Genomic DNA, 25,255 nt, shown 5'->3' with positions numbered 1-25,255 from the left:
TTGTTTATTTTTTTTACCGAACACAACAAACTAATTGCTAACTTTCTTTTTATATATGTTAATATGTTGCTGAAAATTCGTCACGCACTGCTCGAAGTGTCCAAATCTTCGACCACCAGCACCAAGCAATCTGGAATAATAATTAATAACGAGGTCATAATTTGCTCCGGCTGCATACTTTCTTCATACGTACGACCATCTGATGAAGAGGAGAGTTCCGTCTCCGCAACAAGATATATCATTGATAGCCTGCAACAGTGTAAGCTGATAAACGCTCAAGAAAAGAATTGCGAGGCGGCGAAATATCTGCGCACCTTGAATTATCTGGTGACCTTTGATCGCAAGCTTTCGGAGCGCAGTGCGCAGCAAAAAACAGGCAATGCTGTGGGTCCTATTCTCACCCGCTACACAGCACAGCCCTTGTACGTGTTTTGCGCCGTCGAAGTGTCCAGGAATTTACATAAATTGTTGCAAACTAGCGCTTTGAATGACGAACAAAATGAGGTGCTGCGCTCAAGTTTTCTAGTGCTGAGCATGCGACCAGGAGATGGAAGTGGAGGCGACGACTTTAATATTAAACGCTTTTTACAGTACATTGGAAACTATTTGCGATACCTGCAGGACTTTGCCATCCGCACGCTCGACGATGTGCTGGTCATGTGCTCCCCTTTTGGCTTGGAAAATTTCTACAAGACCATTAGCATTGGGAAAGTCAGCAATGTAATTGGTCGAAGTGGATGCTTGTTTGCTTTGTCCAATCCCCTGCCCCTGGGATGCGAAGGCTCGGCGGTGTTCAACAATAAGCTGTGAGTGTTAAGGGTAAATAGGCATTTGCAATCCAAATACATATATCTTTACATACAACATTTGTCCTAAAGACGATTGATTGGCGTAATAGTTTGCACATCGTTTCAACGGCAGCAGGAGAACGTAAATCTGACCATAGCGGCTAATTTTGGATATCTGTTGCGTGATTTTATGGAACAACTAGGAGTACCAATTACAACGTTCCATTTGCAGAGGGAGCCATCAAATTTTGCATGTAAGTAGTAAATCCCAGCAGCAGACAAGCTGGCAGGGGTAGGCTATTTACCTGCAACTGTCGGACTAGTGTCTTGTCTGTGAACCTGCGTGTTCAGAATCGTTTCTGACCTTTCTTTAATTAAGTGTGATGCACTTGCTCTTGTCTTTCAAGAGAATAAATAATTATACAATACCATACCCACCACAAATCGTCAAAAACAATTTGTCTATCTGTATTTTACATATATGACTTACCATTTCAGGGGAGCGCACCATTGTGGTAATAGAATCATCGGGCCAACAAGGTACCGGTACCTTCATCAAGGTACACAACAAGCGATTTATTCTCACATGCGCACATGTGGTGGGCCAGGTAAAAATTATCATATTCTACATTTGTAGTGTTCCCAAAAAATTCATGGAATCGTGGAAATATTTAAGATTGCAATAATTTAAAATCTTCGCTTTTTTAAAAGCTCAACACGAAAGTGCATTGTCGCGCAGCGGACCGGCAATTTACTGCGGACGTGCTTTGGTGCAATCCCGAGGTAAATCGTCCGTACGACTTAGCTCTCCTGACCGCCCCGATTAATGTGCCAGAGCGTCATTTTGTGCGCTTGGCGCGGAATCGTGCTACTATGGGTCAAACAGTGTACAACGCCGGCTTTCCTTATTATGTGAACTTCAACTTTAAATATGACTTCAACCCATCAATATTTCAAGGACGCATTATTAAGTATGATCAAGGAGCTATTATGTCAGATGGAAGCGTTCAGGCCGGTCAAAGCGGTGGCCCTATGTTCGATCAGAACGGATGTATATTGGGTGTCTGTGTTTCCAACATAAAGTATGACGATATAGTCTATCCAAATATAAACACAGCAATTCCCATTTGGGATGTGCGTGCGACATTATATGAATTCGCAAGGACGAGCGGTTTGTGTTTGCATATCAAATAAGTTTGGCCAAAAGTAACATTTGTTTTTCCAGATGTAAAAGTGCTCAACAATTTGGTGGCAAATCAGGATGTGCAGAGGGTTTGGTCGCTCGAATTGCCGCCTATTCGAAGTAAACTCTGAATGATCTTTGGTCTCATGTACTATTAATTGCCAAGTGGTGTCACTAACTTTCTGTAATATGTATTTTAAGTTCTGATATTCCGTATACATAATAACACATATTATTATTTATACAATCAAAAAGTATACATAAAACTTGTTTATACAACACTACAATTTATTAACAAATAGATCGTTTATCTTATAACATGGGTTTAACTCTTGTCCAAGCAATCGTTTACATGGGTTTGTAGCGTAGACAGCGAGTTAAACGATTTCGAGCATATAGGGCAGCGAGAGACGCTCTCTGATGTCTTAGCCGCCGCCCCAGTCGGATCCAAAACCTTAAAAATCGAAATATTAAAATTATAAATGCTATTGCCTTGAATATATATATATATATATATATATATATTTAATTATATGCGTACTCTTATTGGTCGCTGGTCGTCCCGTAGGCTACTCCTGTTTACTGTAGAGATGACGTCTGAGTTGCTGTCCTTTGCTTTAGAAAGCGCTTCGATTAGCTCCTGGTTGCGTCGTTGTAGGGCACGCAAATCTTGCAAATACTGCTCCTTTTCTCCTGCATTCTTTTCACGATCAGCTCTTTCCATTTCAAAATCTCGCCGGTAGATCTCAACCTGTGTCTGCAAATGTGTGATTTCATCCTGTTTTTGGGCGTCTTTTAAATTTAAGTTCCTTAATTCCTCATTTGTTTTATTCAAAATCTCTTCGTAACTGGTTAAATTAACCTTCAAACAGTTTATCTCATCCAAATATATTTTTTGCTTTAAATAGATGAAAAAAAAATATATATAATGTAATTAAAGGTTTCTTTTTTTTTTGCACCGTACTGACCATTTCCTTAACTTCTAAATTTTCCGCCAATAATCTGGACATTTCCCGCTGCAAATCCTTTGTTATACGGTCGTGCTCTTCTCTTTTAATAAAATCGACAGTTGGTCGGATTTGGGGTTCCCCTTCAGGTGGCACAACCTCGTAGGATTGCTACAAAAGGCAAACAATTGACGGTAATTTTCCCATTTTGTTCAATAGTTTAAATATGTATGTATATACACTCATATGTATGTAAGCACCACAGACAATAGAAATATTGGTGCAAGAAACTGAGAAACAACTTCAGATAAGAAATCAGTTCGATTGTAAAGCAGTACTAACGACGTAGTAATTTTTGAAATATACATATATACATACATATGTAGGTATATTATGTGAATAGCATATATTTTCCGAAAATTTTAACACTTACCAACTGTTGCTGTGCCAATTTATCAATTTCGACACGCATATTTTGTATTAGCGAATTTTTCTCAGATATGCTTTGTCTGAGGTCATCGTTTTCCTTTTGTTGTATTTCCTCGACCACTTGCAACTGATTCAAATTTGCGCTTATGTCATTTTTTAGTGTCTGGTTTTCTTTTTTCAATTTATCGATTTGCGCCTGACAGAGTTCTAATTGCTCCTTATATTGTTGCTCCCTTGAGGCTGCATCTTGCCGCCATTGCTGTGTAATTTTGTAGTAATCTTGCATGGTGTGATGAACCTTGTCCAAAGTTTCTGTTGCCAAAAAATTGTTAAATCTTGCGTTAAAACAATCACCTGAATAGGTGCACAACTTTTTCGCACAAAACCAGCTGCATCTTCCAACTAATACATTTCTAAATTATAGGAAATTTGCTTGGTTTGGAAGATACATCAAGTTTGGTGGCATCTGTTAAGCCATCGACGTTGTACATACGTTTGAGGGCAACATATTCGGTCATCATGTTCTGAAGCTTTACAACATCCTCAGCGCAGGCCTCCATAGAACAGAGGCTGGGAAATTGTGAATATACGCTATTCTGTCAACATTTACAATCATATTTCATACCGATGTTATCATGTTTAACTTTGAATATTTACAATCTTATTAATACAAACCTTTAAAACGTCTGCGGGCACTTCGCCCAGTAGGAAGCTGGCAGCCAAGCTGGGTTCGGCTGAACCATTTGTATGAATCGAAGTGGTTTCACTGACCTTTGCTCCAATTGTGCTTGCGCTTAATTGGTTCGATGTTATAAGAATATTTTCTGCCTGTTCTACAGAAGCCTCTTTAGTTTCCTTTTCTTTTTCAAGTGCATCGCGTAGCAGGGAGTTTCCATCTGCGCAAATTGATGGCATCGGTGAGCTACCCAGAATCACGAAAGATTCTTCCTCGGAAATAGACATTGCACCTTTGTTTTTTCAGTATATGTATGTATGGTACTGAAAAAGTCAGGTATAGGCTTGTAGAGTGGGAAATCCCCTTTATTTTTTTTAAATTAAATTTTGATACAATATGTTGTGAAGTGGTGGGCGCATGAAAGACTTGTGTACACATTCTAACATGCCTTCATATGTATATATTTACGTACATACATATGGATGTACATATGTATGAATGTACATACACTGATTGTCACAAATTTTTACTGTTGTGATTCATAGGAAATGCGATTTTCTGGTTACGGGGCTCTGCATCACAAGTTGTCTAAAGTCTAATTGTAACGGATCAGCAAAAATACCAACCTTATTCTTATTGATCACCAAATCAATTTTAATCCCTATTTTAATATTGGTTGTAGATTGTTAAATTTATGTACATATATGTGCGCGCTGATATATACATAAATATAAATGAATATAGAATGCTATCACTTTTTCGTATAGTAATAGTGGTGTGCCAACGACTAGAGATGAGTAAGACCGGCGAATCGTGTCACGAGTATTAAATTTAAACATAGAGATTAATAAACTCTTCGTCAACTAATTAAGAATTGATTTACTAACAATTAGAAATCTATCGAACAACTTATATACATATGTACATATGTTATTTCCCTTGTTAGTATAATGAATTTAAATCCTACTTGCGTCTTTATTTATTGCCTCTCTAAGTCAGTGTGACCCCACCTCGGCTATTGGTTAAATATAGCTTGCTTCTTAACACTGAACGTTTGCAGCAATTTAAATTTTGCGCCTTTTTGAGTATTTTCAGATTTATGTAATTTGTTTTCTACTTTTTCATTTGATTAAAATTGGGCTTGTTATTTGGGTGTGTTTAAGTTGATCATGTTTTACGTGTCATCCATTTCATTTTTTTATATTATTTATTAATTAGGCTTTATAATTTAAAACTTAATTAAACACAACATGTAAAGCCGGATTTGCCAGTTATTTGTAAGCAAAAATCACGCCTTTTTGGGGGTATTTATCTTGTTTAATTTTATTTATATTCTGCTTTTTCACTTTACATAATTTGGGTTGTTGCTCGTACGGAATTTTGGTCATATTTTACATTTCACCTCGTTAATTTTTTTATTGTTTAATTAGGCATTATTAATTTAGAACTTACTCACGGGCATGTAAAGCCGGATTTGCCAGTTCATTATAAGTACATATATGTATATGTATGTATGTATAGTATGTGTATATTGGGCTCAATTTTAGCTTGCTGAATTCTATTTGTTTTTCTTTTGTGCTTTTTAAATATGTAAGTGGATCTCGATCATATTTTCAGTATAAACACGTTCGTTTTTCTAAATTAGGCATTATTAATATAAAACAGACATGGAAAGCCGGATTTGCCAGTTGTTTGTAATTATACTGATAAATGAGGTTCTAATTGTTTGTTTCTCGAAATTATTGTCATTAGATATCCAGTTGAACAAACCGGATTTACTTTGAGGACCTGTTTTTTAATTCTATTTTTATACACTGCCCCCGAAGGGTAGTCATGTGACATGTAACAGGCAGGAGACGTGGCAGACCTCATGTTATTAGTAGCTCCATAAACATATGTACATACATGTATGTATGTACACGTATAAAAAAACCGTGTCGTGAAACCATATATAAAACTTATTTTCCAATCGTATTAAATCAAAACCGTGTAAAAACTGAATTAGGTGTATATATAGCCATCGTGAGAATTGACTTACCCATATACAAGCAAGCTTATTAAAAATTCAGGAACCTTTATTTTATATCTCTGTCATGCCATGGATGTATGGAAAAGACAAACCCATTAGAAACATTTGTAACCGACTTTAAAAAACGCACCTCAGCACATTCGACTGGGTGAACCGATTTCGATGATTGTTTTTCCATTTGAAAGCTGGTGCTTCCCGAATGGTCGCATTTTAATTTGGTCCAGTTCTGACAATGGCATCCATGAGAAAACTACCTTAAACATATGTACCTGACTTAGTCCATATAGCTGAAAATTATATTCCAGAAGAGGATGTTGTTAAGTCACTTTAAATGACAAAAAAAGCATTCAAAAAGCATTAGTCCTTAAGTCGGATTGGAACAAAACCTATTTGAATTGAAGTACTCTGGCGGAGGGAGGAACGGGAATAGGGTACACCAAAGTCTGGCTGGCCTGACTATACCGTTGTAGCCTTCCCCTTGTTCTACTGCTGTATCACCTTGGTATGGGTCAACAAGGCATTTTGCTGTGCACATTAACATTATTTTTGTTGATGTTTTTGGGGTGTGCGCTTTACGAATCCGTATTGCATGGAGATTGCGTGCACATATATTTATAATTATGTACATATATATGAGTATATATACATACTTGCACTGTGTTTATTATATATTATGTATAGGCAATATCGGTAAACCGGTTTTGTGAGATGGCACATAGTATTGTATAGCTATAATATTTAGTGCTTGAATTGGGCTTTTCTCAAAATGGGTTCAGAAAGCAAAGGAATATCTTTTTTTTAATAATAATAATAATGAATAAATAAATACGTGTATTGCGCATTATTATGCTTTCAATGTTTATTTTTTAAAAATCTCGTTTTCAACTTAAAACTAGTGCACACGAACGTGAATAAATATAAATAATATTAGAAAAAACCTTAGACATGAATATGCTTACAAATGTACATTTGTAGTATGTACTATATATGTAGGTAGTACTTGATTGTACAAATACGAAATTCAATTAAAGCTTAAGTTCATTTAAACTTTTAAACTGTCGAGAAAAAAATCACCACGCACACAAATCACATTCAGATCTCAGTCATGCTTCAACGCATTCGCTCATACATAAATTTAGATACACTTAATCTTTAGAAAATAAGCAATTCTCAGATAATTCCCGAGTACCCCTTACGCCTGTGCTCTGCCATAGTAGTAGCCCGACGGCGACGGCTGCGTCTGCCGGAACTGGCGTCGCTGCAGGACATGAGGTGGCTGGAGTTCACGTTGGAGGGCAATGGACGCAAAGTGTTGCTGCTTCAGGGCATTTATGGTGGCAATCTTGCGGTGCCTAACCGGCCTCAGATTGCCAACGGACGCGGCACTGCCACTGCTCAGGCGAAATAGGTCGAGATCGTCGTCGCGGGGTAGTGGTCGGTATTTATCCTCCTCCACAGGGACACCGTCAGGATGCACGCGTATGACGAGCGGGCCTGTCAGATAGGAAGTGGTCTTTGGTGGCTTGGCCGTCAAAGCGGCTGCTTCTGGCAGCTCACTTGATGTCGTCGCCGAGGGCTGGTTGCCGTTGCCGTTGTTGTTGTTGCCATATCCATAGGCAATGTCCATGTCCATGGCATACTTATGGTTCTGCTCGCTGGCGCTGCTATCGAAGAGTGGGTTCTGGACGGGCTGTTGTGGCGCCTTCTGATGCGTCAGTATGATGAGCGAAGATGCAGGCGGCGTCGGCAGCGGCTTTCGGGTGGTGACGAGAGTGGCGCTCGGATGCTCACGCATAATCGATGACCAAACTGCGGAAAGAAACGTCGATATTTTATGAGTGCTTAGTCAGTAAAATCACGTATGCTTTATAGTTATATTCGGCGCAAGAGCAGAACACGTTTCTTTATCAGGCGCGGAAGTTCTTTGTGCCGAATGTGCGCATGCAGAACTAGTAGAGAGCTGCTGCGATGCTTTATCTGGGTTTACCCAATTTAGTCTGAAGCGTGCAAACATTTCCCAATTCCCACGCCCAGCACCGATGGCATATTTATGTAATTTATGTGGAATACTCACTCAGCTCATTGGCATCGCGTTGATATGGATCGAGCGTCTCGAGCTGCTCATCGGAGAGTGTCTGCAATTTCTCGTAGCCATAGCCGAGCAGGTTGTGCTTGCATTGGTTAACGGGCACAGAAGTGCTGGGAGCAGTCGATTTGCAATGCACGCTAACCAGCTGCGCAAACGTCGAGTACAGGTAAGACATCTGGAAAGGCCAAATGAGAAGGAAACTTAGCAAACAAATATTGTTAAAATGGCAAAGGAGGTATATTCATAAAAACTATGAATCCAAGTTTCGATGTTAAATTATAATCGCACAGATTCAATCTGTAAATAAAACATTTGGGGCCCGGCATAGCTCAATGAGCAAGCAGGAATCCCACAATTGCGTCATGTCGCAACCATCATGACAACAAAATTTCAAGGTGTTATCATAAAATTTAATAATTATATGTACGAGTAAGTATTGAAAGAACTGTAATCAAATTTGAAAACATTTAACATAGCATCGAAAATAATTTAATTTAATTTTCACTTACACAAGCGCTTGCAGAAACCAAAAATTTATTCATATTTTATAAACATGGGTAGATCTTGGGTTGGAGATTTCCCTCTTTCTCTTTTCGTCTTTCTCTTTCCCGGTTTCTCTACCTCTCTTTTCCTCTTTCTACTCCTTACTTTTTGTAATTAGTTCTTAAGTAGAATTAATTGTCCTCCTCTACTTACTATTTGTTTAGTTTATTAGGTCTATAATGTCTCTGACCACATATGGCTTTGAATCGGGGCATATAATATTATATTAAATCCTATGTTCATTTTAATTTTTAAATGATAATATATATAAAATGTTAATGTATATTGTAATAATTATAATGGAATGTATCGACAGAACTACTTTTTGATTTTACTAAATAGATAATACATACATATGTATTAACCTCTATCGCTCACATACTAACTACTTCCTCTTCTTTTGAATGTAGTGCTTCGAGTAAGAGTAGAATATTAAGCCCATACTATACTAATTACTACTATAATTTATTTAATTGTGTGGACATAGTTGGATAGAGTTGAGTCACAGACGCTGTACAATAAATGAAGGGTAAACTTTCTCGCAAATATTGCTCTCTCTCACCGAAGACGACTTACGCAATGCCCACTGTACGCAGCTGCTTAGGCAACGGTGCGTGTGAGTGATGCACAAATGAAATGCATTTCGAAAGCGCATACCGTTGGGAAATCAACGGGGGGCTCAACTTTGTGTGCCCCACTTGTGTGCCTTTACGGTTCAGCTAACAAACAAGCGCATCACCACCAGCCGGCTCATTGTATATTCTTGCTGGGCAGCGATCCGTGAGATACTTTGGCAAATTCTAGTCGCGTCTCTGGATGACGCATACTCCACCGCACTGGTGGCTGCTGATACGGACTTGATGACGTAAAGTGTGCCGAGCTCGTGCTAATGAAGAACTCGATGCTAACAAGAATCGAAAAAGCCCCATATCCGGCATTATTTACGCATTAGCAAATGGCGATAGACAACGGAGCAGACCAGACTAGACCGAAGCAAATAAAGAAAGTAAGAACTGAACTAATTTGTGTCACACACGCACACATATGTATGTTCATACATACATATATACTATAGATGTGAGTATATGTTTGCCACACCTGTATGTATTCGTACCTTGATCTGTTTTTTGCCATCATATTTAACCACAAAGAAAAATCCATCAAACGAAGCTCCATTTGCATTTGCACTGCCGTTTATTTTCATTGCACATTGGCTGTGTGTTTTACAATTTTACGCTGTTTGCATAACGATACAAACAGACATGTGAGTATTTAAGTGTTGTGTCTGTATTTCTGTATGTATGCATGTATGTATGTATGTACACACACACATACTTGTACATATTGTGTGCCAGAGGTGTGGGCAACGGTTTAAGCGTTGCCTCAAATTACAAATTACCGTTGAGCGTCAACAAATTGTAGCAAATATGCAGGTATGAGTAAAAATGTATGTATGTACGTATGTGTGAATGTCTGTATGTACGTATGTTTATTGACCGCAAAACGTGTGCAAACTGTAAAATGAGATTAATACCCAACTTCGTATTTTAGTTTCTGCTCTTTTTTCCCCAGAAAAATATATTTCAGCGTTGAATAAACAATTTCCCAATACTTATTAACAATGTCAGCAAAATCCGATACATAAATATACAGTTTAGACCGTATATACATATACATATAGAGTACATACAAATAAGAGAAAACAATTCTCGATTTAAACGGCTCTGTCAAAACTTTATGATCCAGGCCCTGACACAGTTAAGTAATCGGCAAGAATAAAAATGTGCAAACATTTTATGCGAGCAACATTATTTATGCCCTATACTTGTAGTTTTATAAAAACCTGTGGGTGTTGTCAAAGTCAAATATAACTATCTACGTATATGAGCTTACATACAAGCATACAACACAAATGTATGCATATATAATACCTATGAACATGAACACTTTATTATAGCCGGCACATACTTTAGATCGTGCCTGGTGATAGCTCGACTTGGCTTCGCGTAATTTATTAGCGCTTGCAAATAACAGGAGGTATTAATTGTGCGAAATTCGAAAACATACAAACGTACATACACACATACATGCATATTTGCATGTATATATGTACATACAGGTATGAGGAAATCACAATGGCTATCAAATTAACAAATCCCCAAAACTATTTCGTTTGAAGATCGTGAGTTTTCTTTTCGTCTGAGGGCGTGTGACGAAATCGTCCCGCGTTGCATAAAACATCTTAAAGGAGCGCTGCCAGAACACACATACATATACATACATATATATGCATTTAGTTATGCGCATTTATCGCCTTCACAAACTTCAACTAGAAATACTTATCTATCGGTGAAAAATAAATAAACATTTTCTATGAGAATTTATCTCCCGACCCTAGAATTTTTATTCTTACTCGCCAGTTTAACAAGAGTCGCAACCGTCTTCAATTTACATATGTATGTATGTATGTATGTACTAATTAATGCTCGTGATCGACCTTAAAGTTCGGCATTCATTCACTGTCCTCGCTTCCCAGCCATTTATTGCACCTGCACATACATATGTACATACTCGTATATATGTATTTATACTTATATATTCATTTATACAAAACGCACTGTGCACACAGTCCGTTTCAGCGGGGTGTGGGAGCCCAATTGTGGTCAATTCGTTAAACCGTTATGCAGTTTAGAATTGTTACTAACATTTTAATGTCATATTTGTCACATTTTGGGTGTCTCTGAGGAATTGTCAATCATTTTAGCGAAACAAATTAAACAGAATTACAATAATATCTAGGTTCTATACATGTATATATTTAATGGGAATGGCTATTAGACAACAAAGAATAGAGTTTGTATAAAGTATGTGGACGAGTAGCGAGGTCGACACTTTTGCTTTACTAAAGGATTACATTTCCATTTATACTGAAGGTGAATAGGCAGTAATAGTTCAAATGAACTGATTTCAATGGTAATTGATTTTGCGCACATCATCTCGATTTTGTTGTTATGTATGTATAAACAAATGGCTTTTAACTGAATTTGTATTTTCGTCAAAATAAAAACTAGGGAATCGCATCGTTAGCGTGATCCTTAATCAAAATTAACCGATTACCATTCAGAACCATGATCTTAGCTTGACTCGATATTATACATTTTTTAACAACCCGTAGTCATTGACTTATATTCTGAAAACAAAAATTGATATCAGAACATAAATATTTGACAGGGACTGTTTTAGCTTATAGTTTTTTTATTTTGCGTAGAATACTTAGTCATGCGATTATTTACGGTTAGATTCTAACGATACGTAAAATTGAGCTTCAGTTACAACCTACTCTTCCAATTATGTTTTCTTTAGAGCAACACGCATTTTTTAAATCTACTAGTATTTAAAATTTTGTTTTGTAAATCACCGCATCACCACTTAATTATAATTCTACCAAAACCAAGCCAATTGACGATCTCATACACTCGAAAACATAAATATGTTTTGAGCTGTGGTTCAATAACCTTTCGATTAATGCGCACCCTAAATTATGAAACAAACAAACATATACACATTGAACCAAGAAATAAAAACGCAAATGCCTACGCAAGTATACCCGATCATGCGAATGGATGTGTTTGGATGTAGGTATTTATTTCAAAACCCAATGAAAAACGGATTCCATTGATGATAAACATTGGACAAAGTGCGTTTTCGCGTGAAAACAAAAACTGGGCACGGTTTATTTATATCTTTTACGTAAAAAGTAATGCTAGCATAATTTATTTATTGGTATAAAAAACCGGCTAAACGCGTTTATGCGTAAACGAAAAGGGAGGAAACAATAGCTACAACTAAAAATGCTTAATGATATCAACTTGTTTTTGCAATCGGTCCGATACGTGTATCGAAAGCTGGAGAGAGTGGGACACAGCCAGAGGCAACGCAGAAGATTATGTGATGGGACTCACGGGTAAAACAATAAACTGATTTAACTAAAACACACAGATACACAGATGCCACCAAATTGCATTAACATTTTGCCTTTCGAACCGCGACATTCAAATAAAACAAGCTCGATAATTAACCAGTTAGAATAATAAAGCACAGCCTGTGCGATACTCTCCACGAAGTTTCCCGTCGATTGATGAATATCTCATCAACTGGATTATTAATAATCACCGAAGATAAAACTTTTCGAATAATAATGTCTTCATATCGTCAGATAGAGTGCAATTTGGAAGTTGACAGCCACCTCGCCGTTGAGAGCGCTGTCTTGCACACATAAGAGTTAATTAATCGTTTTCAGTTTTGGTCAAATTTTTATTTTTAACGTGAATGACCATAATCTGATCATTAATAATGGAGTTGAGTGTTTTAACAGCTTATTCAATCTAATTGAAAAGCAATACATATGTTGCTTATATCTATAATTTTTATTGATCAGCATCGATCGTGCGATATATCCGGCATCGTCTTTTATCGGCTCAGTATAAATTTTAACACCTCAAAAGTAATTCAATTAATACAATATTTGATTTGGAGCTAGGTAGAAAGTATTTAACTGCAACAGCTAAATATATATGTATGTATGTGCATGAAATAATTAGGTCAATAATTAGGGTCTGTCTGTAGTACATCTTTTTATCATGTGGGTAGGGTGTAAAAACAATACTAAAGCTAAAACATTTAGGATATTCTAATGAGACGAGCGTGCGACGTTGCGTTGTCAGAGTTAGTTCACCAATTTCCATTGTTAAAAAATAAAAAAAAAAACAAACCATTGTACGGCCCCTTTTTTCTTTAGAATTGCAAATTAGCTTTTTTCGTAGCTGGCATCCAATTAAGTTTTAGAAATTATTTTCTCATTTGTCTATAGAAATGCGATACGCTCGCGTGTGGATACCGGATATACAAGCATGGATGAATAGAATTCGCGTTGGTTCTTGCTCACACAGCCCGCACAAGTCGCGCCAAATTACACTTGTGTGTGTATGTGTGTATATATGTATCTACATATGTATTTATGTTTGTATGCATGTAGATCAGCACGAAAATGGGACCGAGCGTATTACGTGTGTGCGTGTGGTTGTGGTTTCGATCAGACTGCGGACCAGCTTGGGATTTAGTTTTTGTTTATTTATTTAAGTCTGAGGCAGCGCGAGTTCTTATTAGCACGCTTAGAACCAAAACAGCATCAACATCAACTGCCAACAACAATGTTAACAATGATGTCGTAGTCGAAAGCTTAAGATTTTTAAGGCGCAGTATGTGTGTGTCGGTGCGGTCCGAAATTGACGAACTGCCAAAACTTCAATAGCTAATGACTCGGCAAATCAGAAAAGCATGATTAAGAAAAAGCTATTTAAAAAAATGAATGAGTTATAACATAAAAAAGCAAAAACGAAATACAAAAATAGCTAATTTGCTTGTAATGCAAGTACTGTGGGTATTTTTCTGAAGAAAGGGGACTTGAAATTATATAGTTGGCCTAGCGAAAAGTTCATTAACTGTTTAAGAGCCGTGCAAAAAAAAAAAAACGGAATAAGCCTGTCACGCTTTGTTGCGCAAACTTTTTTTGCATTTGAAAAGTGAAAAGTTTTGCACACCGTTGGCCACACGTCGCTCGATTTACGGCAATTGGAAATGTAAATGAAAACAATTTTCTATTTAAACAGTTGTTTTTCATAAGCGAAAATTAAAAATCATAAGCGAATAAAAAATTAAGAAACAACAAATGGTTTGTTGGCCGGCCAAAAGTCGCAGCTAGCACGATCTTGTTGCGGTTCGCTGGCTTTTTTCTTTTTGTAGTTCATTTAATTTTATTCGTTTTGTAATTACTTTTTTATGGCAACAACTGTGATTTATGGATGTGTAAAAAGGGTGTATTCCAGAATGAAATTGCAAAAAATAGTGATGTAAGACCGGAAAACATTAAAAAGACACTAAGACTTGTTTAATATTCCCTCAGAACATGAAATTGTTTATATAAGCAAATTGATCAATATGTGTGCCTCAGCGATCTTTAAAATTAGATATCAGATTACATAAACTTTAAATAAATTGGGAATTCCTGAATAATAATGTATGTATATATTTTTAAAAATATCTCATGCAAATTCATATGATTACAATTCTTAAAATTGACTACAGCCTTTTAACCATATAAACAATTTGCAATTATCAGAAAATATGTCAAAGAAACAAATGTATTTCAGAAGGCAAATACAGGGCAAAGATACAAACGGTTCTAAGGCATATGAGTCATTTTTATAATCGTTAAAGTCGGCTGTGTTCTCCATAAACACATAAACACATACATATATAACTGTACTGCACAGATGTTTTATTTAATCCAAATGAACATGTAGTATGTACATATGTATATAAGTATTTAACTAGAAATTTCATGTCTGTTTTAGGTAAACAAGTTATTAGAAATCTTTTGATTATGCCCGGCTGGCCAATTTGTTGTTTTTGGTTTCTAACATTTCGTATAATTCGGATAGGGAATTTATTTCCGTTTGAAGTTATTGTTGAGATGCGACGAAAACGCTTCCTATATCTACAATTCACACCTGACCTTTTTAGTTAACGGTTTAGCTAGACTTGAATTTAAAGCTGAAAAAAAGCAAAAACAATAAAATCTATATTTGCAATAGCTCTCGACCAAGCACGAAAACCCACAAAAATGCCTGAAGTGAGTGGAGTGCCACACTCTATTCACATAAGCGCCAAATAGACCGGCTGAGCCGGTATTTCAGTCTGTATTTACGATCGACCGACTCCTGCCCAGCGCCTCCAATCTGATGATGGTCATTATCACGGCGATTAGACAGAGCCAAAGCGACGACACATCGTCATGGGGTTTCGTGATTTGTGCTACGTGAGCCGATAGATCGCTTTCAACAAATAATGCCATTAGCGGCCTATAGTTTGTATTGATAACAGCGTCAGGTCAAGTTCAAGGACTTAGCGTGCACAGGCGGCATACGGATGAATAAAAAGCAAGCCGCCTACTACATATGTACATACATACACACTTTTTGTATGCATATTTGTATATTCATGTCAAGGATGCTGGACGTTGACTAAAGTGGCAATAGTGCAGTGAAATATTCTGCTAAATGTATGTATGTATGTATGTGAGCGATGAAAATAACACCGAAATAAATTGTGTTTTGAATTTGTAGTAGCTGGTGCGTTTATTCAAGTATTTATTGTTTTTACAAGGCTCATATTTGGCATCTTTTGTTGTGTTGTATGTATGTATGTATGTATGTATATGTGTGTATGTGTGTATGTTACCGTAAAAGGGGGCAGCGTAATGCGAACGCGGTACAGTTATGCAAATAAGCAGCACCGTTTGCTTTTGCCGCTCAGCCATCGACTTTGAATAGCTGGCGTTGAGCATGTTGCTAGTCTTATTCAAATTCATTATGTATTATTGATTTGGAAATGAGCCGAAACAGAAATAAAAATATGTACATGTGTTGCCGCTGCGACAAAAACAAAGCACAAAAGAGCCGTTAATATGCAAAAATAAAATGATAAACAGCACCTATGAGCAAAAATATGCAAACAAAAATTATTAACGATGTTCATTGAAGTTATCACAGCGCGCAATATCAAAATCTCATCAATGTGTACAACAAATGCGCATACATTTGTGCGTATGCATGTTAGTAACAAAACGTCAAGCGAATCAAATTCAAATTTAAACTGGAATAGGCGCTGCGCTAACGTAATCTGTATTTATAGCTGTAAATGCTCAGTCGTGTGCGCAAATTACACATATGTATATGTATGTACGCATACGTTAATAAATATGTACATATGTATGCATGCATCTCAATTGCCGATAAGCGACTGCATATGTATTTATGTTACTATTTTCAAATGTGTGCGTGTGTGCGTTTGTTGGCTCACCTTTTCGTTGCGCGTCAGAAACTCCCAAATTGGAATCGACGATGTTGAGCACATTTGCATTGTGAATGCGCAGAGTAGGCAACCGGCCAAGAGTGCTTTCGCTGCAGCCATTATGTTGTTGTTGCTGATTGCTGTCTATGTATTATAACGGGAGTTGGTGGGGTGTGTAGCAAAGGTTGCGTGCTTGTGTCAATTGCACGCTGCTGTCGTTGCCGTTGTGCCCGCTACTGTTGCTTTTTGGCTGACGTACAAGGCGTAAGTTTTGAAAAATCGGCGATCAAGACTTTCTTTTTTAGTTATTTTTTAGCTCAATAAAAATGTTTTATAGTTCGCTGTAAACTAACACAGTTTCTATTTAGTTTTCTTTTGTTCAGCGTTTTAACTGCAGCATTTGGTTATGTGTAAGTTATTTAATTACCGACGATATTTTTTAATGTTGTTTTTGCTGTCATCAAACCCCTGCTTAAAACGCAAAAGCTTACTTCACATCTACGCCCACAAACGTTAAAATTTCGCGCACAATTTTAAACACTCGCATACAAATATTCTGACTGCCGGCAACAGCTGCGACGACTCGTCTCCAAATGAAGCAACACGCAGTGGGGCGCAGGTATTTAAGCGCTCATAAATTCGGCTTATGGGAGAGAGAGAGAGAGCGAGGAAGAGAGCGTACCGATGCTCCATCGAATGAGGCTAAACTGTTCGTTGTAAGCGCACATTTCGCAGGAGCAGGCAACGAGCTCCCATACACATGCATACATACACACTCTCCACAGTCCCACAAACACGTTCAGTATTTGCACAAAAAAACTTGTTCTACGATGCTCACTTGTTGGATTGCATTAAAAATAGAAATATAGAAAATCATTGCAACTTTCAATGTCAAGTTTGCTGACGACTATGTCTGTACAATCTCACAGGCATGTTTTTGACAAACATTTAACTTGGCATTCCTTTGACATATTTACATATGTACATACAAGTATGCATGTTTTTAATTTTTTCCAGTTACACGTACATACATATGTATGAATGTACATATTGTTTTTGCCTTGCAACGCTTAGCACAATTGACGTTCACTTCGTATGTCAAATATTTGAACATCAAATGCTAATTCTGTTTAATTGGTAAGCAAATATCTGAAACAGTCTCTGGCGGCGCTCAGCTGTGAGATTTGTATTGTTTGCTTTTAAATTTTCACTAATTCATTAAAAATTTGTTTGCTTATTTTTTTCAAGCAACGTGCAAGTGAAATTTTGTGTTGTTAAATTTTGGGCTTTAGACAAAAACTCGTTTTTCGGTAAACAAAAAAGAGAAAAAGTTTAGCAGCACGCTTGCTAAAAAAAGGGAATCTCCTAATGTTCAAATTGCTTCTGTAAATTAAAACGCATTTAATGTGATGAGCAACTCAACTACAAGTATAGTTACATTCGATGTTTGTATTGAGTCATAAGCAAATATTGGGCCACTTTTGCATGAAATGTAAGAATTCTTTTATGACGCTGCGCTGCAGAATTTTAATGGACTTTCAATGGTTCATCGAAGAGCAAACAAGAGTAATGGCGATGAGAAGCCGCTATATGGTATATATACAGTATTTATGTAGGTTGTTGACACGACGACAAGATTGCAAGCCATTTCACTAAAGGAATAAGACATGTATGCATGTAAGTTTACCGTTAAACTGATTAAGAAGGCTTACTGTCGTGTTTGATTAAAACGGAATTGCAGAAGCATTTCTCTGCAGTCGCATTGTACATACATATGTACATATGTATGTTTTAATACGAATGTTTATGACAGCACCGAAATCTCAGTTAAAATTCATTGAATTTTGCCATGTCGACGATGTTGTGGCGGCTTTCATAAACGTGACCCAAAAAATGTATTTAAATCTTGGTTTTATTACCTTTGCGCACAATATTCAAGCTAAAAAGATATACATACATACACATTAAATAATTATCTAGTATGTACGCATATTAGCCGATTAGACCAATTAGATTGCGTAGAGTTCCAAAGTCACTTAAGGTGATTATACTGCAAATAGTTACGGTCGAAACGGCTGCCGTATAAATCGCTGTCGTCCTTATTGTACATCATGAAATCGTTGCCCCCTGCATTGTTGTTTCCAAAGATCGGTATGTAGTTGTTGAAGCTCAGATCCTGCTTCAAGTTCCGGTCAGGCTTGCGTCCCAGTTGGATGACCTTGTTATATAGTTCCGCGTCAGCCAGCAATGCGCGATCAAAGTCCTTCCAGTGCACAAATTTAATATGCTCGCTGGGAATGGCATCGCGATCGAGGAGCTCAATTAGCGTATTTGAATTTACCGGCTGCACTACGGCCAGCTCACGTTCTGTTATGGAAGGACCGCCATTAATAGGTAGACGTCGTTTAATAGGCTGCGGCAAATCCCACAACCAAGCAAGAAGTGGGGTTACGGAGGTCTGAGGAATTGAACCCGTCAAATGTTCTCGTAAGTCTATCCCATCCTTGTTCATATCTTGTTCACTACGTCCGATCCGTGGTATTGTTCTCATGTTTTTCATGACGAAACTCTCATCGCGTTTACCCAGACGAGGTACATTTTTGGTGATCTTCAGGAAGAAACCAGGACTTTCGTCGGCTTGACCAATGCTTGAGCATGCTGCCAGAAAAAGTGAGACGGAAACGAGGATTGGCAACTTCATGCTGCTGAAACAACAACTGAAGAGCTGAAACCCGCAACGCGTTTTATATAGAAGGATCCCACACTACCAATATGCGGGTAGCACTAAAAATTAGCATTTATCGATTGGTTGCGTTTTAAATGCAGATAAGATTATAATTGGCCTATATAGACAATAATTCCACACTAACGATCTAAATTTAATTTAAACTTTAATTTAAATAAATAACTTGTTAAATTAAGGAAATAATATTGAAACATTAGACTGCTGCTGGAGAGTCGTAGAATTTCAAATGAGCGAGCTAAGCGCCCACTGCGCAACCTCCGTTGGTAATGCCTGATATTTGTTAACTGCTTGTTGGATCTGTCCATATGTCAATGCCATTTTATGCATTTCAAACTCCTTTTGCACCTTTCCCAACCCACCGACCGATAGAGGCATGATCAGCTCCACAATGCGCAAGTGCTCGAAAGCCTTTAGGACTATGGCACGCTCCACGTTTTGCATTGTACTGGAAACCTTGGCAAATTTTGAGAAACGTGCAAAAATGATTTCAAAGTTAAACGGATCATGGTCGTAGATCTCTGAATGATGTTTAATAGCTATGATCAGGCAAATCTCCAGCACCGAAAGACCACAGAGTAGTTCGATTTTATCGTCGCATTCATATTGACTAGCGAGCGCCGCCATTTGTTCCACTGTAATGTGTGGCTCATTGGGCTTAAGCTGTGCAACAAGCCTGAATACGAAGGTTTTGAGAAAAGCCTCGCTTATATCAAAATCATAAAGTGTCTGGAGTAATTTCAGTACTGATGGCAGCTTTATCAGCTTCGCAATGTGTTTGTTCCAGTTTTCGACAATTTTCTTCTCAAACTCATATTCGACGGGATCGAAGTGATTGCGATGGAATGTGAAAACCTGTGATTTGAGCAGTTCCAAGCTGTCCACACGATCCGAATTTAATTTCAACTCCTTGTTACTTGGAATGTGCAGCAACTGTTCGAAGAGCGCGGTGTACTCTTCGAATGCCTCGGAACTGGGGAACAGAAAAACTTGTCTGTGGACAAAAGATATACATACAAAGTGGGGGGCTCTTGAAGTTTTGTGATAACACACGCATAAATAAATACGCACAAACCTGTGTGAAAACCTCGACTTGACTCGCTTCTCAAGAAGTTCAATAACATCCAGACGGCAGGTTACGCCTATAACACAAATAGGTGCTTGTGCCGACTGTGAAACATCGAACAGATTGTATAGCAGAGTTTGATTGTGATGTGTGCAAAAGAGATCGAATTCCTCGATTATAAAGACCACGCTCTTTGACTTTTTGTCGCCGGCTTTCAAGCACTGCAATAGAAATGCCAGGTTCTCAGCAAAAGAACCAAAAACCTTTCCATCAGCGACATTCTCCAAGCACATCTGCACCGTAATGGACTTAAGTGCAATGCGATCGTCTGTGTGCAGATTTCCATCCAGGGAAACGATGAGCGTGTTGTCTACAAATGATTTCTTCACCATTAAATCTGTCAGTACGGCATTTATTAGCTGTAACGAACAAATTTGGCCATATGAGTACGTTATTTTGTAGCTAATTTTATCACTTACCGTAGTCTTTCCGGCGCCGCGCGGTCCTATTAACAGTAGAGAATTGGATTCGCCTTCAGCTGTGCGCTCCAGGAGCTGTCGCACATTGGAGCGCTCCGTTTCATACCCGCGAAGCGTTGTATAGTCTCGCTGCAAACGCTCTTTAAGAAAGCAACGCACCGTGGCTAATTCCTGTGCAGCGTCCGGCATTACGAATATATGTATCTACATATACTTTTGTTAGAAATGCGGTTGGAACATGTTTTGAACCGAAATGCCGCCAAAATAACAGCTGTAGCAGCCACTGATAGCAAAATAAACCGACATTTTACCACACTTAAGCATTTATTAAATATCGATAATTATATGAACCCCGCAAAGTATCGATATAAAATTCAAGTAACATACCTATTGCAGGCAACAGCTGTTGCGCACAGCATTTTGTTAAGCTATTTTCTCAATTCCGACGTTTCCGGGAAACTTAGGGCGCCGAGCGCGTATCTGAAACTTAAACTTTTGCCAAAACACTATGACGAGGTAACTACGATTGTGCCGGCCATCAATCCAATGGTCCTAGAATCATAACCTAAAAGCGGGAGACTGCATGTAAAACTCATTCCCTCCCGTAAATTATAGATCAAGTATCGAATTGGGCGACGTGACGCCGCACAACATAAAACAACTGAAGAAGCTCAATACCGTTGTTTTCCCCGTGTCATATAACGACAAATTCTATGTGGATGTGCTGGAGGCCGGCGAGCTGGCCAAACTAGCCTACTACAACGACATCGTGGTGGGGGCGGTTTGCTGCCGAATTGATTCCACCGAGAACCAGCGACGGCTATACATAATGACCTTAGGCTGCCTTTCGCCATATCGACGCCTGGGCATTGGCACTGTTATGTTTGAACATATACTGAACTATGCAGAGAACGATGGAAATTTCGATAGCATTTTTCTGTGAGTAATATTTGAATAATACATGGCCAAATATAACTTATCCATATTTCAGGCACGTCCAAATCAACAACAATGGTGCCATTGAGTTCTACAAAAAATTTGGCTTTGAAATCGTTGACACCAAAGAGCAGTATTACAAACGCATAGAACCGGCGGATGCGCATGTGCTCCAGAAGACGTTACGGCGCAAGAATACTCCACCGAATAGCCATCATCAAAATCATCATCTTACCAATGGTGCTGTGAATGAAAAGAAGGAGCGTCGAACTTGAGAAATATCATGCCTTAATTTTATATAACAAATTAGTTAAAAATTTGGGGCTAATTGCATGAAATAAAAAAAAAAACAATGAAATATTACAGAAAATCTATAGTTCTAACACCAATAACATGTAACCAACAAACCAGCTGCAAATGTTCGTACGATTTAGTTATATATAAAACTAAAAATATAAAATTTATCAAATTAAAAAACGGATGAGGGAAAAAGTATCAGTCGAGGATATGTGGGGAAGAAAAATGATTGATAAGCTTTAATGCAAAATCAATATACTGCTCTACATTTCGAAAATAATTCAACTTATCTGTTTAGCGATTTGTATCTATTGTCAGGGCAGTAATTAATCAACCCTTTGAATTGTAGAATGTCGCACAGACATTAAGTGCTGCTTCTGGTTCCCAATTCTACTTATTTCTCGGTGGAGACAATGTCGACAATCATTCGGCATCGTCCCAAGGGCATCTTCGACTGTTTTAGTATCTTTTACACTCTCCTTTTTTACTGGGGAGTTGTTACGTTTCGGCTTAGGGACATAAACGATGGTAAACTGAAACCCAATTCCAAGCTACCGGCTTTTCTTTTAGGGATATGTTTACGTCTTTGCTACGCTGGTGGTTTTATCGGCAGCTTAGTCTATAAAGGGCTACACAAAGAGATGGCTCAGGCAATGATTGGCGATTTGCAAGATGTCCTTAAAGTTGTATTTTCTTGGGAGTGCCTCGCTTCCACAGTCACATACATTGAACTTTGCATAGTCTTGGACATGAATCGAAGCCGGCACATTCAGCTTCTGCTAAGCATACAGCGTTTGGATAAGGACATGTCCGCCATATTTCCACACATCCAGTGGCATTACGAGAAGACGCGGAGGAAGTACAACCACGGCACCATTTTAATCAACACAGTTTTTTTTACTTTGTCTCTGGTATTCGTCTTCTTCACTGTGAACTGCACTTGCGGTTTCGCCTCCTCCTTAATTGGTGCCATCACCTACAGTGTGTTGACGGCTAATTGTGGAATGCTAGGCTTCCTGCACGCTGGATTTCTAGACCTACTGCGCGTACGTTTCCGCCTAATTGTCAAGCTACTGCATCAACTTTATGCGCAGCGCAGTGACGTTCAAAGAAATTTGGAGGAGCAGGAACTACACCAACGCATTGAAAAACTGTTTGAGTTTTCCAAACGGTGCTCCCAATATCTAGTTGACGTCAACAATGTGTTCAGATTTGTGAGCATTATCGGCATCTTCTACGACTTTAGCGTTATGACCTGTTTCGGTTATATTGTGTTGCAAAACATAATAGAGTCCAAAACAGAAGCCACCGAATATGTTTTTGTTTCACTCTTGATAGCTATGCATTTATACAAGGTGATCGTAACGGCCAGTTATGGCCACCTATTGCACCGAGAGGTATCTATCTATATGTGCATATAGTTGTATGTTCATACTTATCTAAAATCTGCTATTCTACAGAAACGTAATTGTCATCAGCTTCTGAACAAGTACGAAACGTTCTTTGAATGCGAGCATCTGGTGTTGGTGAGGAGCTTGGTGGACAGCTTTCAGCATTGGCTTAAGCACAACGACTACAGTGCTACCATTGGCGCCCATCTGCGGTGTGATGTCTACGTCATTTATATGGTAAGCTAGTAAAACACTAAGATTTTTCTAAGGTTTATTATGATACACATACATGTAAAAAGAATGACCGATTTCGTTAAGTGCGGATATTGTGTTGAAGGACTAAATATTTTGTGTGCTTCCATTGCAAATGTATACAGGACATATCTATATACAACAAAATTCATCATGTTACATTATTTTAGGTTCTTAATGCCGTTGCTAATTACGTCATTATTCTGGTGCAACTACTTTTCCAGCAAACGAGTCTAGAGGGTCCCACACACCGGCACGTAATGAGTAAAGATGTGGAAATAATAAAACCTTAAAAACATCATAGTGATTATGCAAAAGTCCTTCAATTAAAAATGTTACATACTTAATAAAAAATTTATATAAAAACATTATACTTACATACATATACATATTTCTGCTTGTTTATAAAAATCGCATCAATAGTTCAATACCTGGACTGCATCGGTACACCACGCAATAATTTTAAGAATTTTGGGCGGCACAACACCTCTTATATTAGAGGAATCCAAAATCTGTGACTACTCAGCAACTATGTAGATGCAATTGTATAAAAATGTCTACCTTTAAAGTACTAGCTGTCCTAAATAAAAGTTTCTAGTTGATTATTTAAAACGTTCACAAAAAAGGTTTGGAACACCTACCAGGAAACACCGAGACCCACATCTTATAGATACCTACATATGTACATGATGCTATATATAATTATTTATCAAAATCGGTTTGGCAAAAGCTTAAACGGTGAAAAGGGTGCCTGAAGTTCGTTCTACTCGTTTTGTTCTACGCTCCTCCTTGCCCATCATTGTTCCCCAAATATTCGTTCTTATCAAAGATAAAACAAAATTGGAATGCTAAAGTCGAGTGGACTCAACTTTGAAATTCCCTGTACCCACTCCCACAAAACAAAATTTACATTAAAACTAGTATGCCCTTTTACCTTCTTCACGCCAGACGAAAGATTCTCAATAAGGTTTAGATCTGGCGACTGAGCAGGCCATTGAGCTAAAATTTTCTATTGGCACTTACCTTTTCTGAGAAAGGAGTGACACAAAAAATGTTGGGTGGATTGGACCACGCCCACTCCTACCTCCCATACGACTCTATGAGCCTGCGAGTATTTTCAGTGTTTTAAAAGTGTATTTGTTTTGTTTTCAATTAATACAATTTTAAAAGTATATATATCCATATCTCCCACCCCCTCCCCACTCTTCTGACGCTAAAGAATTTCGTCAATACTGTCCACATTTTAAAAGCTACATAAGCAAAACTTAACACGCTTTACATCTATTTACAACTATCTAGCTTTGTTTCAAATTTAATCGAAATCGAACAATTCATAGAAAAGTTATTAGCGAATCAATTTCACTCCAGTACTACGCCTACGTGCCGGAAGTTTGTCTGGGTACAGGGTATTTCACTGTCGTGATTGCTCGACTGTAGCGTTTTCATTAGTTTCATTACAACTTGGCATGTGCTTTTTAATATAATTGGCGAAGGCT

General features: G+C 37.9%; 7 protein-coding genes across 7 annotated transcripts; 3 read left to right on the top strand and 4 right to left on the bottom strand.

Moving 5' to 3' along the window:
* Positions 1-9: 9 nt before the first annotated feature.
* LOC115634714 lies at positions 10-2,258 on the top strand. Its single transcript, XM_030532597.1, has 5 exons — positions 10-806; positions 879-1,042; positions 1,287-1,396; positions 1,500-1,959; positions 2,014-2,258. The coding sequence occupies exons 1-5, from the start codon at positions 64-66 to the stop codon at positions 2,100-2,102; spliced, it is 1,566 nt and encodes a 521-aa protein (XP_030388457.1). The 5' UTR covers positions 10-63; the 3' UTR covers positions 2,103-2,258.
* On the bottom strand, positions 2,238-4,766 carry LOC115634716 (NF-kappa-B essential modulator). Its single transcript, XM_030532599.1, has 7 exons — positions 4,650-4,766; positions 4,023-4,346; positions 3,841-3,943; positions 3,352-3,659; positions 2,940-3,089; positions 2,513-2,869; positions 2,238-2,425 (listed from the first exon to the last, which is right to left on the bottom strand). The coding sequence occupies exons 2-7, from the start codon at positions 4,308-4,310 to the stop codon at positions 2,297-2,299; spliced, it is 1,335 nt and encodes a 444-aa protein (XP_030388459.1). The 5' UTR covers positions 4,311-4,346; positions 4,650-4,766; the 3' UTR covers positions 2,238-2,296.
* A 2,166-nt stretch (positions 4,767-6,932) lies between these two features.
* LOC115627564 (rhythmically expressed gene 5 protein) lies at positions 6,933-17,172 on the bottom strand. Its single transcript, XM_030523290.1, has 3 exons — positions 16,605-17,172; positions 8,127-8,316; positions 6,933-7,861 (listed from the first exon to the last, which is right to left on the bottom strand). Exons 1-3 carry the CDS (start codon positions 16,713-16,715, stop codon positions 7,245-7,247), a joined length of 918 nt encoding a protein of 305 aa, XP_030379150.1. The 5' UTR covers positions 16,716-17,172; the 3' UTR covers positions 6,933-7,244.
* Positions 17,173-18,627: 1,455 nt separating this feature from the next.
* Positions 18,628-19,296, bottom strand: LOC115633906. The gene has a single exon (XM_030531415.1). The coding sequence runs from the start codon at positions 19,294-19,296 to the stop codon at positions 18,628-18,630; it is 669 nt and encodes a 222-aa protein (XP_030387275.1).
* A 173-nt stretch (positions 19,297-19,469) lies between these two features.
* Positions 19,470-21,087, bottom strand: LOC115625598 (origin recognition complex subunit 4). Its single transcript, XM_030520723.1, has 3 exons — positions 20,884-21,087; positions 20,414-20,823; positions 19,470-20,332 (listed from the first exon to the last, which is right to left on the bottom strand). Exons 1-3 carry the CDS (start codon positions 21,070-21,072, stop codon positions 19,564-19,566), a joined length of 1,368 nt encoding a protein of 455 aa, XP_030376583.1. The 5' UTR covers positions 21,073-21,087; the 3' UTR covers positions 19,470-19,563.
* Positions 21,088-21,266: 179 nt separating this feature from the next.
* Positions 21,267-22,177, top strand: LOC115625602 (probable N-acetyltransferase san). Its single transcript, XM_030520738.1, has 3 exons — positions 21,267-21,399; positions 21,499-21,822; positions 21,875-22,177. The coding sequence occupies exons 1-3, from the start codon at positions 21,392-21,394 to the stop codon at positions 22,092-22,094; spliced, it is 552 nt and encodes a 183-aa protein (XP_030376598.1). The 5' UTR covers positions 21,267-21,391; the 3' UTR covers positions 22,095-22,177.
* A 580-nt stretch (positions 22,178-22,757) lies between these two features.
* On the top strand, positions 22,758-24,052 carry LOC115633895 (putative gustatory receptor 47b). The gene is made up of 3 exons (XM_030531403.1): positions 22,758-23,513; positions 23,577-23,744; positions 23,930-24,052. Exons 1-3 carry the CDS (start codon positions 22,758-22,760, stop codon positions 24,050-24,052), a joined length of 1,047 nt encoding a protein of 348 aa, XP_030387263.1.
* The last annotated feature ends 1,203 nt before the right edge of the window (positions 24,053-25,255 follow it).

Source organism: Scaptodrosophila lebanonensis, unplaced genomic scaffold, assembly GCF_003285725.1.
Source record: "Scaptodrosophila lebanonensis strain 11010-0011.00,11010-0021.00 unplaced genomic scaffold, SlebRS2 tig00000001-arrow-pilon, whole genome shotgun sequence".
In the NCBI taxonomy this organism is placed as follows: Eukaryota; Metazoa; Arthropoda; class Insecta; order Diptera; family Drosophilidae; genus Scaptodrosophila; species Scaptodrosophila lebanonensis.
Note: the sequence above shows the minus strand (reverse complement) of the source record. Positions and strands in the feature narration are given on the sequence as shown.